Here is an 18,472-nt window from a genome sequence, read left to right as displayed (position 1 = left end):
TAAGTTGACTATCAAAATGTTAATTTCATTTTTATCTCAGCTATTAAGAAGTTCTTTTATTTCCCTAAATCTATCAACAAAATTTGTCTCATTATCTGACTTCCACTTGTTATCCTTTACCAATCGATAAAAGGCATTTAAAAGCAAATTAGTATCCATATTATTTGCAACCTCGAGATGTTAAACACATATCCAAGCACAAATATATTTTGGTTTCGCGTTCTCCCTCTTCCTTGAATAGTAGAAAATGGTCCAGCAAAATTCATACCAATTCTTACTAACGCTCGTAGTAGCATTTTAAACGGATAGCTGATAGAGGCGCCATTACTTACTCCATAATTTTTTTAAACACGGTTGCACTTTCTTTTTTTACTTTTGTTGCATCTTGATTCAGTCTTACAAACTTCATCTTCTTTAATTTCTATTGGATGCAACTTGCCGTCCTCACCAAAGCCTACGGTATAAGCAATATCTTTTTCCCCATCAAAAAATATACATTGGATGTCCTCTTTTTATAATAACTTTGTCATGCTCATTTTGACAAAATTTCATTTGTTTGGATTTTTTATATGATCTATGGAGAAACTTGTAAAAGAAATATTATCATTAATAAAGCATGTAACATTAGCTGATTTTAATGTAGCCGTTTAAATTGTTATTGCTGCCCTATCAGATTCACCAAAATCTTATAGCTGCCATCGTTTAAAAAGCCCATCCACGTTTAAAAAGCATAATTTGGACTCTTATAACTCTCTGTTACGTAATACTTGTTATCGTCATTATCTAATTTAATAAAAATTTCATCACCAGACCACTATACAAAGAATTTTACTTTTCTGTGAATATTTACATATTGAATGAAACTTTTAATGACAGCCATCTCAACTTGAACCTTCACAGGATTTGATGAGATACACGTTGATATAAAAAAGAGTCTATAAATAACACTGCGTTAAAAAAAAATTCTATTCCTGAGGGTTTCTTAGATAATTCTTAGAGAAATTGACCTCTTAAACCCAAATATGCAATTTATTTTGCTCAATCAGAACAGGTTTTTGAGATGAACCATTGAAGCATCATTTTTCAAGAAATCTGTCATTTTCATCAAAGTTATTTAACATCCTATAAATATTTGTAAACTGAAAAACTCAATTTAACTCCTTTTTTAACTTACTAACAACGTATGAACTTAAGGTGAGTTTCCACTCATCCATTTTAACTACGGGAAAGGGAAATGCATGAGAAAATTAAACACGTAAGCATGCGCAGTGATTAGTTTTCAAATTTAAATTACAAACTGCACATGCTCACGTGATTAATTTTCCCGTCCCTTTCCCTTTCCCGTAGTTAAAACGGATGAGCAGAAACTCACCTTTACCCATGACTGCAAAAAGTCTTTTATGGGCCTGTTTATATGAAAAGCGGGCTGGCCCGGCAAACGAGCCAGCCCGCTCTCCACATAAACAGGCCCTATGGCTTTCGCTTGAGATGGGATATTGAACAGTGATAAGGATAATATGAAAAAAATGCGGAAAATGGAATTCTAATACTTTGCTAAATTAAATTTAAAAAAATTATACTTTTAATAATCAAACTTTTCGACATTGACTTTAGTATTTATTTTCACTCAAAAACTCAGCAAAAACTAAAAAAAATTTTTTGGTTAGTCCACAGATTGAAAAACAAAGATGGCGTTTTTTTTTTAATGCGAAAAAAAAAAATTTGAAGAGAAGGAAAGACATTAAATAGCAATTTACTGATAAAATATATCAAATGCATTACTTATTGTAATACTTTAAACAATAAATAGCTGATTAAAACAAAAAATCATGAACAAAAAAAAAAAATCCTAAAAAACTGTTAAAATTCCGACTTTATTTTTTAATGTACTTTATCAAAAATCTCAATTTTCTCATTTGGTCCTGCCTTTCGGCCCTGTTAAAACTTTTTGTCAAACTGAAACTGTATTTTTCAAAAAAATGGAATTTATATTTGAGAATATACAAGAATTGCTCAAAGACATGAAGATTTTACTCCAAAAGAAGGTCCTGTTTATTATACATTTTGGAATCAGAGCTTTTGAAACAATTTACAAAATTGGCTGCAAGTAAGATTTTTAAAAAAATTGTGTTCATCTATCAGTGCATGAAAATGAGTTGATTTTGAAAAGAAATTTCTAAATAAAGAAAGAATTCTGAAAACAGCCGAACCTAGAGATAATGGATTTGGTACCACTGCAACTGGCAATATTGCAAGAATTGCATTTGAAAGTTCTGCCATCACAGCTCAGATCTGTGGAGTGCCTGAGAGTCTCGTCAAAAATATTTCTGTTTTATAGGAAACTTTATCTTGTGGCTTCCAGATAAATTCTGAAAAATTTGACAAACTTTGCAAAGCCACTGAAGATATCTATTTTGATCCTGTAAATGGTGTTGGATGGTACCACCTAGCACCAACACTTCACAAGGTTTTTAAACACAGTAAGGTTGTTCTTGATTAGTGCTACCTTCCAATTGGAATGACCAGTGAAGAAGCCTCAGAGGCCAATAATAAGGACCAATAATAAGGATTCATGGTGAATCATGCAAGAAAAAACTCATAGAAGAATGGGATGCATGATGTCTTTTTGAGACTTCTTGACATTAGTTATCCTGTAACCCAGGATACATCAATTACAAAACGAAAACGCAGCGACTCAAAAGAAATATCAGAGCATTATAAAGTTCCCAAAGAACCTGTATTTCAGGAAGAAGGCAACACAATTAACATGGAATAAATTTTTTTGTTTCAAACTTCTAAAACAACAAAAGTTATGACATCATGCAAGTTTAAAGATTTTTATTAAATTCAAAATGTTTTAATACTTTGATTTCATTCTGTATTTTTTGAGCGATACTTTAAAAAATTTGAGAGATTTATTTCCATATGTTAAACGAATTTTGGTTTAAATTTTCATTGTTTAATACAAATTTCATGAAAATCTGAAAATTTTGATATAACTTTTTGATACAATTATTTAAATATAAGGATTAAATAATAACATGGTTTTATAAACGATTTTTCAAGATTTTTCATTTATAACTGAAGAGGAAATCTTCGACTATATAAACTCCACTATCATAGAAGGTAAGAGTGTTGGACCGAACAGCCTTCCAACAAAACTTCTTAAACTGGTGTCAAAAAATCTATGCAAACCACTAAGTATCATCTTAAATAATTCATTTTGCAAAGGAATATTTCCTGATGTCTTCAAACTGGCCCAAGTTATTCCAGTCCACAAAAAAGGATTAAAGGTTGACTGCACCAACTATCGTCCAATCTCTCTTCTTTCTAATTTAAGCAAAATTTTTGAAAAAGTTATGCATAATAAATTATACGACTTCCTAAACCAAAATCAATGTTTATGTAAACACCAGTTTGGTTTTCGTAAAAAGCATTCTACAGCTCACGCTCTTATCGAAATTACAGAAAGTGTAAGAGTTGCTCTTGATAATGGAAAGTCTGCCTGTGGGGTTTTTATTGATTTAAAAAAAGCTTTTGACACCGTAGACCATGGCATTCTTCTATCAAAGCTTAACTATTATGGTGTACGCGGCATCCCGTTGCAATGGTTTAAATCATACCTTTCCAATCATCAACAGTTTGTTACTTTAAATGGCACCTTCTCAGACATCAAAAGCGTTTGCATTGGTATTCCTCAGGGATCCATATTAGGTCCTCTTCTCTTTATTATTTACATCAATGATCTTAATCTTTCTATCAAACATTCAAACACGTATCATTTTGCTGATGATACAAATCTTCAATTAACAACAAACTCCCTCAAAAAACTAAATAAATATATTAATGAGGATATGGCCAGTCTTGTTCAATGGCTCCGAGCAAACAAAATCTCATTGAATACTAAAAAAACAGAAATAGTAATATTTAAGACGCAGTATACTAACTTTTCTAAAAAAACTAACAAGAATCTTCCGAAATACTTGAACTTTAGAATAAGTGGCCAAAAGCTGCCTTTGTCTAGTTACATAACTTATCTTGGTGTTGTGATAGATGAGAAACTTTCATTTAAAACACATATAAATAACCTTACTCTCAAATTAAACCGTGCCAACGGCATGTTAGCAAAAATTCGACATTACGTTAATTTTGAAACATTACTATCTATATATCACTCAATTTTTGGTTCACATTTACAATATGCATGCCAAGTTTGGGGACAATCTAAAACCGTCCGTCTGTCTAAAATCGTTTCGCTTCAAAATAGAGCAATACGAATAATTCATTTCTGTCCAAGAGACTTCCCTACTGATATCCTGTATCTTACATCCAAAGTTCTTCGTTTCTATGATTTAATCCAGTTTCTAAATTGTTCATTTGTCTGGGATCAACAACACGGTCTCCTTCCTTCCATATTTCGTAACTACTTTAACAGTAGGACAACGTGTGGGCATAACCTAAGATCAGTCACTTTTAACAACTTAACCATCCCACAAAAACAGACAACTAAACATGGAATAAATTCCATTACATATCAGTGTATCCTTTCTTGGAACACCCTTCCGTACACCCTAAAAACAGATTTTATCGTTAGATCCAAGAATCTGTTCTTAAAGTCACTCCATCATTTTTATCTAAAAAGTTACGCTTAACTTTATTCTTAACCTCTATAACTTTTTTCTTTATGTTTATGTACATTTTATAATTTCTTATTTATGTATATGCGTATATATGTATGTATATGTGAATACATTATAATAACTATTTGACCTATATTTTAATTCTTTTAAAAGTCTGTTTTATAAGTGTTACTTATAAATTTTTGTAAAGTTCTATTTTTACTATGTGACTAGTTTATTTCTTATGTTTTTCTCTTATCTTTTCTTTATATTATTTAGGTCATTGCGTTTTATTAGTGAATTACTATTTGCAATGACCTGTGTTTTTTGTAACATTCTTAACACGAAATATATTGATTGATTAATTGAAGTTTTATTTAAGTTTTTTTGATAACTGTGCACAGGTTGATTTTTTTTACATTTATTTCCTGGATTATGTTAAGTATGATACTAACTGCTAACATGCTAAATTTGGCTGTTATTGTAATTGAAAAGCACAAAGCTATGAAGTTAATTTTTGTCCTTTAATAAAGTTCATCGAAGTCAAATATGCCTGCATATAGTTTGGCATCAATGTTCTGTGGGAATTTTTGCAGTATATATTTAAGGCTTGTGCAAGAAAAACCAGTAAAGAGTCTCCATTAATTTGGTTGCTAAGGAACGCTAAGTGCCTCTATAAGCCTTTTACATGATTGCAATATACCAAAGAGCAAGATGAAGCAACTGCAAAAAAACCTTCGGAACTTTTCTTCTCTATTTCTTGACCCAAAAGTGAGAAGTTTCTTCAGAGAGGAGGTTTCTCTCACTCAAGACGAGAAACAAGAAGTTGTGTGTTTTCTTTAGAAAGACCAAGATCTCTGGTGAACTCATTTACTTGACTTAAAGGGAGTGTCTGTGTGTCATCCACTTCTATACCTTCCATATCCTCTTCTAGTTTGGTTTTTTCAAGTGGAGAAGGAACTAGAAATCCTGGAACATGTGGTAGTGGTTTAATGGCAGAAGGAATATCAGGATAGTCAACGATGTAATTGTTCTTCTTATTGACACCTGAAAAAAGGCTTCACAGACTTGATTTAAATATTTTTCATACACTCGACCCTTGTTTCCACAACTTTAACACTCCATTTTTATACACAATAGAATTAAACTACTAAGAGATTTCTTTAACTATAATTGCATTTGTAAAGAATTGTATTTAAAAGAATTTTAAGTAATTATAATCTTACCTTGAAGATTGGTCATGCAAAAATAGCAGTTGGTACATGGACCTTGGATTCTCCCCTCAGCATGGGCGCACCAAATGACAAACAGTTTGTTTTGTCCTCATTACAGCGCCTTAAGGTTGCGACTAGCCTTTGCAGCAAATATGTGGGGCAAAGTTTGTCTTAATTAGCTTTTTGTCTCACTTCAACCAAAACTTTTTGACAGGTATTTTTCAAATTAAAAAACTGATCAAGCTGATCAATTCTTTTAAAAAACAGTCCATATCGATGTCAAAAGATCATGCACCTGTTCCGATTTGTTTAATTAACTTTCTGATGTGAAAGTTCTTATCAATATTAACAAAAGTGCTTTAGGTTATTATAATTAGATTATTATTAGATTATTCCGATTTTTTTAAAAATTTTTGAAAAAAAGATCAATTTTTTAAAAAGTTGATTTTTTTAATGGCAAATTTATCATAGAACACCGGCTTATGAAGTCCTGTTCCACAATAACCCACAATTCCCAAACCACAATAAATTTATTGATCATACAGCTTATCAGCTTCATGTTTATTTTAAAAGCTATAACTTGAAATATTACTACGAAATTTCAACTTTACAGAAAGCTTGACGAGTTGTACTTTAGGTTATTCTTGATTTTATTTATTATTGTCTTAAGTTAAATGAAAAATAAAACATGTGACGGTTGATTGCTCGATCCAGAAATATTTTTTTGGTAACCAACACTTAAAATTTTATATTCAACTTTGAAAGATCATTTTCTGATTCTTGTTTAGCAGTCATCTCCAGAAAGTTTTACATACTGAAATAACTGGAAATGAGACTATAAAAGGCTATATAGACCTTGAAAAAGAAAAAGATCCACAATATAATAGTGGAGGATTTTAATTTGTCAATGCTTGTTTGCATTATATCAGACTTTGAATTCTGTTTTTACGTTTTCCCAAAGTCAATTTTTCATAAAATTGGAAATTTTAAAGTATGATATTTTCAGTTTGGAACAAAATGGTAATTTGATTTGTTCATTATTAGTTGGCTGAAGTATTGAATGAGAATTGGGAATAATTTTCGTGTTAAAGTTTAATAACCTTTTTTTATAAAAATTATTCAAAACTTTTAAAATACTTCATGCATCCACAATAATTTTAGTTAATGACCTCTACCTATCGTTACAAATATAATCTAAAAATTTCAGCTTTAAAGGTTGTAAAGAACTGGAGATGTCTTGTTTTAAATTATATATTTCTCTTGGGTAAATAGTATTGAATAATTGAGCCTAAATTGGGAAATCAAGGCTTCTTCCGAAAAAAATAAAAAACAATTTATACTTATATCAGGTATTTTAATTTTGTATTATTTCAAATAATACATATAAAGTTTAATAACTATAAAAACAACTTTTATGCACCAAACCTTTAACATTTTGCTAAAAGGGTAAAAAGTTAGAAGTATTCGGAAGCAAGGAATGCTTTTAGAAAATTAAAATAGAAAAAATTTTTTTGCAAAAAAAAAAAAAAAAAAAAAAAAAAAAATTTGATAATGAAAATTGAGAGATGAAACTTTTCAAAAGTTTATTTCAAATCATTCATACATGATATTTGACATCAGAAAAATGCTCAACCAAATCTCGATTCGAAATATTTTCGAGAGTGATCCAGCCAAAGTGGATACTTGACTTCATTTTTTTTTTGTGTAAACACAGTCGCTCAAAATGAAAAAATCAAATTTTCTCAACAATAAAAAATAGTTAAAAATTTAGCATCATGCATTTAAAATCCTATGAACAATAGTTTGTGTGAAAACAGTTTCATGTGAGAAAAAAGATTGAGAATAAATACAATTAAAATGCTTTTTTTTGTGTTTTAAAATTGAATGAGCTGCCGTTAATGAAACGTTTCGCTGGATAAAGATTTTAGTTTCAGGAAGATAACGACCTTAAACACTCTTCGAAGCTTTGCAAAGAACATTTTTACACCAAAGAAGGCTCAGCAATATGGAATGGCAATCACTATGGCCAAGATTAAATTCTATCTAGGATTTTTTGAACACCGGAGCATTCTAATAAAATGTATTTATTTTCTCACTATTTTCATACTAAATTGTTTTTTACAAAATAAATTGTTTATTATTCGTAGGAAAAAATACATGAAGATAAATGTGTTATACTATTTACTTTAGTTAAGAAAATTAAATTTTCATCGTGGGCTATCGAATTAAAAAAGCCTTTTTCTTAGAGGATTATATTTTAAATAATGTTATTTAATAAATATTATTAGAGGCAGTAAAAATTATAAGATAGTATAAATATTAACAACAGTACAAAAACATTCGTAGCTCTAAATTACAGACCAGGGAAGTTTCAAAATCCTATAAATCAGCTTATATTCTGCAATGTAAAAAATTACTTTTAAAATGTTCAATTAACATTTTTGGCCTAAGATATTCTGGCACTGACGAAACACGTGATATAAAGGTTGATTTGAAAAATATTGTAATATGAAACTAAAACTGTATTAGTAATTTTCTATGGTCAAATCCAAAATAGCTCCTAAAAATCAAATTCATTAAAACGATCTGTACCAAAATAAGAAATAAAGTGAATCAATAATGGATGCTATAAACCAAAATAACGACTTTAAGTGCTTCACCTAAAACAATACCCACTAAGAAAAATCCAATTATTCTTTGATGAATTTTTGTGATTCGACCCAATGCGGCTTTATTTCTTGAAATCTCCATTTGTGGTTTTCTTTTTTCTGATCACATTTGGCCATATTTAACTTTAGAGTAAGCGTGTTAACAATTACGCACAGATTCAGACCAGTATGCTTAAATAAACCCGTACTATCATCTAACTTCCACGGACCGCTAGGTGTACCAGAGGGACACCATTCCATCGATAATTCATTTTCCATTTCATTCGTAGCTTTTTGATATCGAACGCACCATTCACCAGAAGCTAACTGTCCCATAGTATTTAACCTCCATAGTTGGTTTCCACCAGCCATATGGCAACCAGAAACACCAATACGATATGGTGGCGATTTATTCAATGTATCAATACATAAATTAGTAGCCATATTGCGAACTTCACCCCAGTGTGCATTAGGGGGTTGTTCTGGGTACTTTTGAAAGACATCATACGCTATTTCTTCCATAAACCAAGTAAATGATTTACAATTCATGCGTTTTTTTAATGCCATTTGTTCAGAAACATCACCTATGTCTATGAGGCGAGCTAAAGGTTCTCTCGTGTAGAAAAATTCTTTGTATTTATCATCAAACCATACTTCGATTAATCTTTTATAGTTTCGAAGTGCTAGAGGAATACCAGCCCATTTCCTACCCAAATCACCAGAATGACATGAAGAGCAACTATGACCACGATAAACGTGAGAAACATGAGAACATGGAACCCATAATGAGCGACCACCACATTGCCATAATTTAAATGACAACTCATAATTTTCTCCACCCCAAATAAGTAAACCTAAGTTTAACAAATATTAACACTTAAAACGTTTCTTAGAAGTCTAAGTACTAAATAAAAAGCCTTGTTAAATAACTGTGTTACAAAGTATTCATACCAGGATCATACCATCCTAACTCTTTAAACCAACTTCTCTTGATAGCAAATAAACCTCCAGCATGTGTAGGTGAGTTATATGGTTCACTATGATACTTACGCTTGCGAGCTTCTTTTTCAGGTAATTCAGTTTCTTTGTAAAGCATACCCCATTCAAAGATACCTGAGAAACAAATGATTCAAACATTAACCAGATTACTTAAGTATGGTAGAAGGAAAAGTATTATTTGAAGCAATGGATAGAAAAACATACAAAGATGAAAATCAAGCTGCATGTTTCAAGAGAAAATAGCGTGACATACCTCGTGAATGAGTACCTTTCAGGTAAACGGGATTAATAGAAAAGTCGTCCCAATTAATACCATCTATAATGGGAGCAGTTAATGTAGTAGGATCCTCTTTTATAGGTGCTATTAATGGAGGAAGCCAATTAGGACCAACTTCACAGTGCGCATCCAGAAAGACAAGTACTTCACCTAGTAATAAAAACTTACATTAACGCCACAGAGAACATTGAGCACCAGATATTATGCTAAAAAGCATCAGTTTTGCACTTACATCTTACTAATATGCAACTTTGTCATTTAAAAGATCTTTTTATATAAGAAATACATAAGACAAACCTGTTGCAGCAATGCCTCCAATATTCCTGGCCCGAATTAATCCTTCCCTATTTTTGTTCCTTATCAGCTTTACTTTGTTTTGATAATAAGGTTTTTTAATTTCCTCATCTAAACGCTCATGTAAATGCTCCAGTTCAGATTTATCATCCACTAACACTATTTCATGTAATAGATGAGGTGGTGTTCTATTGCATTAAAGAAAAAAAAACATTTAAATTTCTACAATATTATTTTTGTAGTTACTCTAAGTAACAACACAGCATGATAATTAATATTCTTTGACTCCACTTAAAATCACAGTTTGTATTACTTTGATACTCTTTTTAAAGCTGAATACATTCAAAATGTAATAATATGTATAATTGTATTACATTTTTATAATTGTATAACAATTATAAAAATGTAATTTAAAATAAACTTTTAGATAAATAAATCGAGTCCTGTTATTTGCAGATTTAACTGAAAAAGATTGGAGATGTTTTGGAGACAATATTTAGCAGTTTAGTGTCAAGGCCATAAATGCATGGTCCCTAGAATGCTTTGTCTAACACAAAAACAAAGCATACAGGCCATAAACATATCTGAACTTATGAAGATTATTTTTGATATAATAAAAATTAAAGGCTATGAACTATGACAGAAGTTCAATATCACCATATGCAAAAACCAGCATCAGTTTAAAAGTTCAATGTTATACATAGCATTGACATGCAACTAGATTTGTTCCATACAAATAATGTACATGATGGTTATGATTATCATTTTAGGGTTTATACATTCATTTTGTAACTGTTCTAAAACTAGACACATTCTGGTATCAACCTCACAGCACAGATTCTTCATGCATTTAAAGTTGCATGTAAAGAGTTATATCTCACAAAACAAAAAATGAAGTTGTTACCAGTTGTATTGGCATTTTACAATCACAATTCTAGATTTGACCTAAAAACAGATTCAGCTGTTTATATCACCTCTTGATATACCAGTTATTACCCAGTGGCTAGATCAGATGAATAAGCCTGCCCTATTAAACCAATCATTTGACTGATATTCTATCATCACAAAAATCAGGTCATCTTTAAATAAGAAAAACTTAGATGTCTTGTCCTTCTGAGAATAAAAACTTCTATTTATTTTAATAGAAATTTATATTGTGCTTTCCTCTGTAAGTGTTATTTATATTGTAGCGAAATTTATATTGTGCTTTCCTTTGTAAGCGATATTTCTAAAAACCCTTTATTTAACCATTGTTTTTTAAAGCATCATTGAAAATTTTACACGAACTGATGCTAGCCAATATAATTTTTTTTCTCAAAGCCCAGATTGTGATGTTCCACTGTCTAATCTGGACTGTTTCAAACATCACATTTTGAAAGCTTTCAGTTGTTCGTTTTTTGATAGAATAAATAAGTTTAATTATAAATTTAATTATAATAAATAATTTTGATGGAATAAATTTTGAAAGAACAAATTATTTTTAAAAAATTTGTAATTTTTTGCTAGTTCTAAACAGGTGATAAAATACTCAAAGTGATAAAATACTCAAACCTACAGTGTCTAGCTCCAAACTCTTTTTTGTTATTTTACAAATTACTTATTGTTCTCTTATTACTAGGGATAACTTTAAGATGGTTTCTTCTGAAAATAATTAAAGCAAATAAACTCAAACATTTGCTTCTGAAAATATTTAAAACAAATAAAGCATTATAAAAAACTAAATAATGTAAAGTAAACTATTTTATACATAGGAAAACTTAACTTTTTTGAAGTTTACTTTTTAAAATAGTTTCAAAAACTTTTACTCAGTAATTTATATTATAAAAAATGTATACAAGTAGTTTCACATTATTACTGACCTATTTATAACACTGTGAACAGAACGCAACAAAGTGCTCCATCCTTCATTATGGAAGATAAATATGACAGAAGTTGAAGGCAAATCATCTGAATATAACCAATGCTTACATTCTTCTTCTCGCATATCAGGGACAACTCTATCCAGAGAAATTTCATCTGATACCAACTGATTAAAACCATAAACACCTGACCAAAAGGAATTTAAACTTAGATCAAGAAGTAAATCTAATCAACTCTCAATTTTAACATTTTAAAGTAAATCTTTGTAATGTTACATAATTGAAGATGTGTGAGATAAAGTGGCACACTATATAGAGAAAAATAAATCCATAAACTGTAGCAATATTGAGACAATTATTTAACAAAAGATAACAAGTTGGTATTTCTAAGCAACTACCTTTAAGCCTCTCTTCCTCTGTTTTTTGTTCTGGTTTTAACCTGTGAGCTTTTCCTCCCTCTCCAGGCCCAGTCCTCACTTCTTCATATTTCTCATAATTTCCTAATTTCCCATCTGAAAGAAATACTGGTTTACTACTAACAAATCTTTCTTTGAGTGAAACAGTCTCTGCATAAGGATGATGTGATGTTTTACGATATAAGTAAGCTAAGTACAATATTAGTCCTATTAGAATAATTAGCGCTAAAACTTTCTTTAGAGAAAAACGTATGGTTCTCATTTTCACCTATAAAAAAATTATCACTCATTGATTAATAAATTAGATATTGCACCAATAAAACAAACTTTTAAACAAGACAAACACAATTGTATGAAATCTTACCTGTCTTTAACAGGAAATTAATTCATAGTATGCATATATATATACAAATATATTTTTTCTAAAAAACAATAAGATTAAGCTTCATTTTAAGTTTATATGAGTTAAAAATAATTAAGTTGATCCATTAGTTTATTTTTGATATTTTAAATTCATAGTTAGGTTTAAAATTCAACACAAAATTTAACTTTTAGATAAAAGAATTGTTTGTAAACAAAAAAAAAAACAAACAAAAAGCATGTAAGTGAGGCAGATAAATATTTTCTCTGATAATTTAACAAATCATGCTTCATAGCCACCCCATGATACCTAAAACAAGAGGAATAACTTACAAAAGAAAGCAGTAAGTTAAAAAAACAATTACAAAGAAATATTGCCCAAATAAACAAGGATTTGACATGATTATTAATATTCTTAAGACTTAACACAAACACAATTAAACTAATGTGTCAAACATACTGCAAATGGCTCTGAATACGGTCCCAACTTTGATGCTAACTTTTTATCAATACTTTGTGCCACTGTTTGAGTTCTATACATAATTCCTTTTGTTCGCTCGATTACTTGTTGATGAACAGCAGCTGCTTGAGTTCCCATTACAACATGGCCCTAGAAGTATTATTAAAATAACAAAAATATGTTTTTGGTATACTTAATAGATTGTAGTAGAAAGTTGAATTTCGTTGAAACCTGCTTTGAGTCAATTTTTGCATCAAGTCTAGCATTTCTGATTAAATTCACAATCCATCGTTCAGCAGCTTCAGGTGACATATTTAACTTATCTGCTAGCATACTGATGCTGATACATTGGTGTATTCTGCAGAAGGTTTCAAAAATAAATAAACGAGCATTCTCTATGAAATCATCGAGACAAGCAATAAGAAAGAAATCATTCAGCAACACCTAAATAAATAAATGTCCATAAGACAAGGTAACTTAAATCATTTTCTAGTTTACTTTAAAGAAAAAATAACAAATCTTTGATGGGTAGATAAAAACAATTTCTTATGAGTGATTAACAATTGATTAAGTAGGTTTTTTTAAGTATATTTGATTGAGAATTGACTTATTGAGAAAAATGGTTTTGATTGCAGTTAAAATAAAATCATCTTACAGTTTCACATTCTAACAACTTTGTTTGTGCACCATCAAAATCAAAATTGACCAACAAACATTCCAGAAATTCAGTGATAGGATCTCTGTATGTATAAGACTCTTGTTGAATAACTTTAACCAAATCCTTTAAAATCTGTTTTCTGCGTTTATTTGTAATCACTGCAGTAGTCAGGTAGCGCAATATATGAGGACAAGTTGTTTGTATTGCATTTAAGTAACTAAAAATGAAAAGACTTTGATATAAAATCTAGTATTTAATAAATAGTAAAAAATATAAAACTACTTTTAAAAAGTGTAAAAAAAAAAAAAAAAAAAAAAAAATACAAGCTGGCATCTTAAACCAGAGCATAAGACTAAACCAATTGTGAGTTTTTTTCATCTCATTAGGAAATTCAACTTTTTAAATTTCTTTAATAAAATAAAAAGTTTTGATTGGGAAATAGAAGGTTTATACATCGTCATGAGAAATTTTGGATTTTTGATTGGCAAATATTTTCAACATACACAAATACAAAAGTGAGTTTATATAAAAACCTTGGTTGATATAGAAACATATCTATAAGCAGATCCCTTCCTTTAGCATGATTGAAGAAGACAAATAAACTCCAATGAATCAGCCATGTTCTTTGCTGCAGCAATTGAAGAGGAGCTGAATAATGCTAAAAACAAGCCAGTATAAAACAATTTATAGAGCTGCATCAACTTCAATTTCAAAATTGAAACTGGCAGCCCATCAATAGTGAAATTTCCAAATTTAATTAACCAGAGACATCAAATTTCCCTTTTTTAAAATCTCAAGTTTTTTTTTAAAAAAAAAAAAAAAAAAAAAAAAAAGCTGACAATTATGAGAACTCTTATCTAAAACACAATGTTTTGGAAATATAAAACAAACATTTTTTGAAATTAAAATATAAAATGAGCATTTTTTAAAAATTAGGTTGATCATTAAACCTGAACACTGAACAACATGAAACTTGTAATGATGTCAAAGAACTTAGGAAAACTGGCTTAAAGTAACAAGAAGTAAACTGAAGTAACTGAAGTAACAAGAAAACTCCATTTGATTAAAAGCAAAGAACTTGTTTTGGAGAAAAATATTAAAATTTTGATTGCTCAATGTTTTGGGTATTTGAGATTTATGCAATACAATGATTTAGTACTACATGGCCAAAAACTAATGTCTCGACTTGCTAGAAAACTTGGAAGAAAAAATCTTAAAATATTTTATCACAAAAAGACAGCAATATAATTGCAATTAGGTAAATAAAGGTAAGATGGATAAAATGTCAATTTGTTGTCAAAAAGTTTAAAAAAGCATGTAAAAAGCTACAGGACACAATAAACTTTAACAATGATTTAAGGTTATTCTAATCTACATGGGTGACAAAAATAAAAAAAACTGTTTATAAAATTTAAAGGAAAAACATAACCCAAAAAAGAGAATTTTCTGAACAGAACTGGAGTTTATATACATTATAAAAAAGATTTTAAAACAGTTACTAAACTATGGATTAGAAAGATTTGGGCTCATCAAATACTTTTAGTCAATATTTAACTTTTTATTTCTTAATTGTTGTTTTATTTTTAAAACAGCCACGAAGAAAAGAAGACAAAAATCTGTGGAAAGTTAACCTCAAATTGTAAAATTTTTTTTAAAAAAATCTTTTCAGTTATAAAGGAGTTTATCTTACACCAGGTGGAATTATACACCAGGTGGTATATATGATATTCTTTTATGAAAATACCATTCAAATATATATTTTAAAATTTAAAATTGATTATAGAAAGAACTCACATCTCCATCAATTATCTCCTTTAATCTGTTAATATCTTCAAGTGCAGCATCCCAATTTTGAGTTAAAATTTCACATGCAAGCTTACCCCATACAGCAGAGGTTGCATTCTTATCATCATCATGAACCAAAACACGATAAAAATATAAATACTGAGAAGCACCAGTATAATTACCACATTCATACTGAAACTTTGCAAATTGGTAAAGAGTTGCAAGGTTGTCAGTAGTAATTCCAAACTTGTCATTTAAGTACTTAAACAATACAGTACCATCTCTAAAGTTAAAAAATGCAAATTTAAATGTATATTTAATTATATCTCACTATTTCATATTTTACAGAGCATAATTACATATTGCTATTAACAAGAGAAATGGCATAAAGAAGCTTCAAAAAAAGACCTACATTTGGCATGATTTGGAACTATGAATGAATCTTACAGACTTAGCACACAGATTGAGAGAGGAATGCAATTTATATTCCTAATATACAACTATGTAATTACCTCAAGATAAAGAACTCATCTGGTAAGGGGAAAAAAATGAGGCATGGTTTTATGAGTTTGGAACTGGCACATATCAGGGTGGAATGCAGTATAAGAGTTGAGACTGAAAGTAGTGATTCTGATATTTACTCTCATCTGTTACAAGGTCTAATTAACTGAAGTAAAGCCATTTTTCTAATAGAAATATTGTACACACCATTATGGTCTGAAGGTTCTTAAAAGAACTTACCTAGCACTTGTAGCTTCCAATTGAAAATCTGGATCTTCGAATGCAGTAGTAATAGATTCAGTTGCTGCCTCTAATTCTTTCATTTGATGAATAACTTCCTGACGTTTCTCAAGTAATTCTGTTATATAAAAAAATTAAACCTGAAAAAGAGTTGTATGTTGACAAATAAAACTAAATTTAAAGTCAACATTAAGAATTATTTTAACAAAAATACATATTTACCTTGATATTATACCTAACATGTTTTAAAATTTTAAATTACAGCAATTAATACATATGAGAAGTTACATATTACATGTTGTTAAGAACCAAAATAGAGTTTTTAATAAATGATGGCAGAATTGTTACTATTTATTGTTTTTTGGAAATCTTAGGACTAATTCAAATCACATGATTTGAATGCATGTTTTGAGCAATTGTAAATTAAATTTAGTGTAATTAAATTATAGCCAATAAAAATCATAACTAGTAAAACTAAGAGAAAAGTAAAGTATTAGTAAATTAAAAAAACATGTTAAGATTCAGATAAGCAAACCTACCTTGCGGAACTTCTTCAACTTGATGAAGTCTTTGATATTCATCTTTTACAAAGTCTAACTGGAATTATTAAATTGTGAAAAAATTAAAAGTAACAGTTTAGTTTCAATAGTATCTTGATAGAGATAAACAACCAAATAAAGTGATATTAATTAGCTAAATAATAAGTTAATCATAGATAATTTATGTGAAATAATACTCAAGTTTGTTAGTAAATATCAAAAATATATATATATACCATATTAGTTCCTTGAAGAAGTTCCAATCGACCTTTAAGAAGTTCAGTTTCATCGTATATCTGTGGAAAATAAATTTAAACTTTAACTGGTGCATATTTTCTATACATAGCAAATCAACTTTTTTATAAATAAAAGGTTAAGGCAGTTGTAGTACAGCAATTTAATAAACTTTTAAACAATAATTGATGCTTGTTTTAAGCTTGATTTCTTTATGGCAGTTGATTAAGACAGTTAAAATAATATTGACTTGATTCATTTAAATGAATTAACATTTAGAAAAACTTTTTTGGCAGTTAGCTTGTCTTATATATAAAATGCAATACGATTAATAATATATGAAAAATTTTTTAGATTAGAAACTTTACTTAAAGAGCACATTGAAAAAAACCAAGACTTTTAACTCCACCATTTTATTCGATCGAATGCTAAGAATTTCAATATTTAGAAAGTAACAACTCTTAAATTGTGAGATCCAGATAAGAATTAACATTCGAATTTTATTATGCTTAATTTCTTACGAGATAACTGGACAAGAAGCATGTAAATTAACTTCTAGCAGTCTGTGAAGTGCCAGCAAATTACTTAAATTAAAACATTTTTTTTTTTAGTAAAAGTTTCAAACTACTCAAATAAGAAGGGAAGACTCGTTAATCTAAACAAAACATATAAATTTACTTCTTTGCTTGAGAGAAACTCTAGTAGAGGAAAGACTAAATGCCTATCTAAGTAGGCACCAACGCGTGAAGTCAGGTCGTATTTTTCTGCCATTTTAAAAGAAGGTACCAATTACCGTAAACTTCGTTTGATTTTCCTTTTTCTCTCGATTGCTCGATTGGGATAATACACATTAATAACACTGGTCAACAAAAAAAACTTTTTTTTTGTTTTAGGTTTAACAGTTGTTTTTAGGTAATTAGGGATCTCTGAGTTTATGTGTCATTAGTTTTTTTTATCACATCAATTTTTTTTATCTACGAGCATTTTTAATATTCACTTACGTTTTCCCAACCTTTTCAGAAACCTATCCTTCCCAAATGTTTCAGAAACCTATCGTTGTTCTGTGGTTGAGCTTGTTTTGCGATTGTGGACTATGGTAAGTCTGATTTTACCGTGCAGTGAGTAAGGGTGAGTGTCAGGGAGCTGCGTCCTTCTACAAAGCGGCGGTGGCCTATGAACGTTTTCTTCCTTTTTGGCTCCTTTAGTTGAAGTTTTAGGTTCCGCCTCTTAATTTATCCCCCCCCCCCCCTCCTTAAAAAAAATAAATAAATAAAAAAATAATTGACCAATGGAAGTTTATCTGTCAACTAATTAGTGTATACCTCATCTGCCACTAGATTGTGTGGTCAAATAAGTACGTCTCCAGTAC

General features: G+C 29.6%; 2 protein-coding genes across 2 annotated transcripts; both read right to left on the bottom strand.

Annotated features, from left to right (window-relative positions):
* Window positions 1-8,069: 8,069 nt before the first annotated feature.
* LOC145198355 (N-acetylgalactosaminyltransferase 7-like) lies at window positions 8,070-12,925 on the bottom strand. Its single transcript, XM_080074103.2, has 7 exons — window positions 12,691-12,925; window positions 12,309-12,594; window positions 11,911-12,097; window positions 10,055-10,239; window positions 9,734-9,907; window positions 9,433-9,594; window positions 8,070-9,335 (listed from the first exon to the last, which is right to left on the bottom strand). The coding sequence occupies exons 2-7, from the start codon at window positions 12,586-12,588 to the stop codon at window positions 8,524-8,526; spliced, it is 1,800 nt and encodes a 599-aa protein (XP_079930229.2). The 5' UTR covers window positions 12,589-12,594; window positions 12,691-12,925; the 3' UTR covers window positions 8,070-8,523.
* A 3-nt stretch (window positions 12,926-12,928) lies between these two features.
* On the bottom strand, window positions 12,929-17,937 carry LOC145198369 (eukaryotic translation initiation factor 3 subunit E-like). Its single transcript, XM_080074110.2, has 10 exons — window positions 17,782-17,937; window positions 17,106-17,165; window positions 16,870-16,927; window positions 16,331-16,448; window positions 15,599-15,872; window positions 14,338-14,462; window positions 13,802-14,021; window positions 13,378-13,590; window positions 13,147-13,296; window positions 12,929-12,996 (listed from the first exon to the last, which is right to left on the bottom strand). Exons 1-10 carry the CDS (start codon window positions 17,872-17,874, stop codon window positions 12,970-12,972), a joined length of 1,338 nt encoding a protein of 445 aa, XP_079930236.2. The 5' UTR covers window positions 17,875-17,937; the 3' UTR covers window positions 12,929-12,969.
* Between the last annotated feature and the right edge of the window lie 535 nt (window positions 17,938-18,472).

Source organism: Hydra viridissima, unplaced genomic scaffold (genome assembly GCF_058129835.1).
Source record: "Hydra viridissima isolate aposymbiotic clone 2 unplaced genomic scaffold, HvirCarnegie_v1 scaffold_2, whole genome shotgun sequence".
Taxonomy (NCBI): domain Eukaryota; kingdom Metazoa; phylum Cnidaria; class Hydrozoa; order Anthoathecata; family Hydridae; genus Hydra; species Hydra viridissima.
This window is presented reverse-complemented; position numbering and strand designations above follow the sequence as displayed.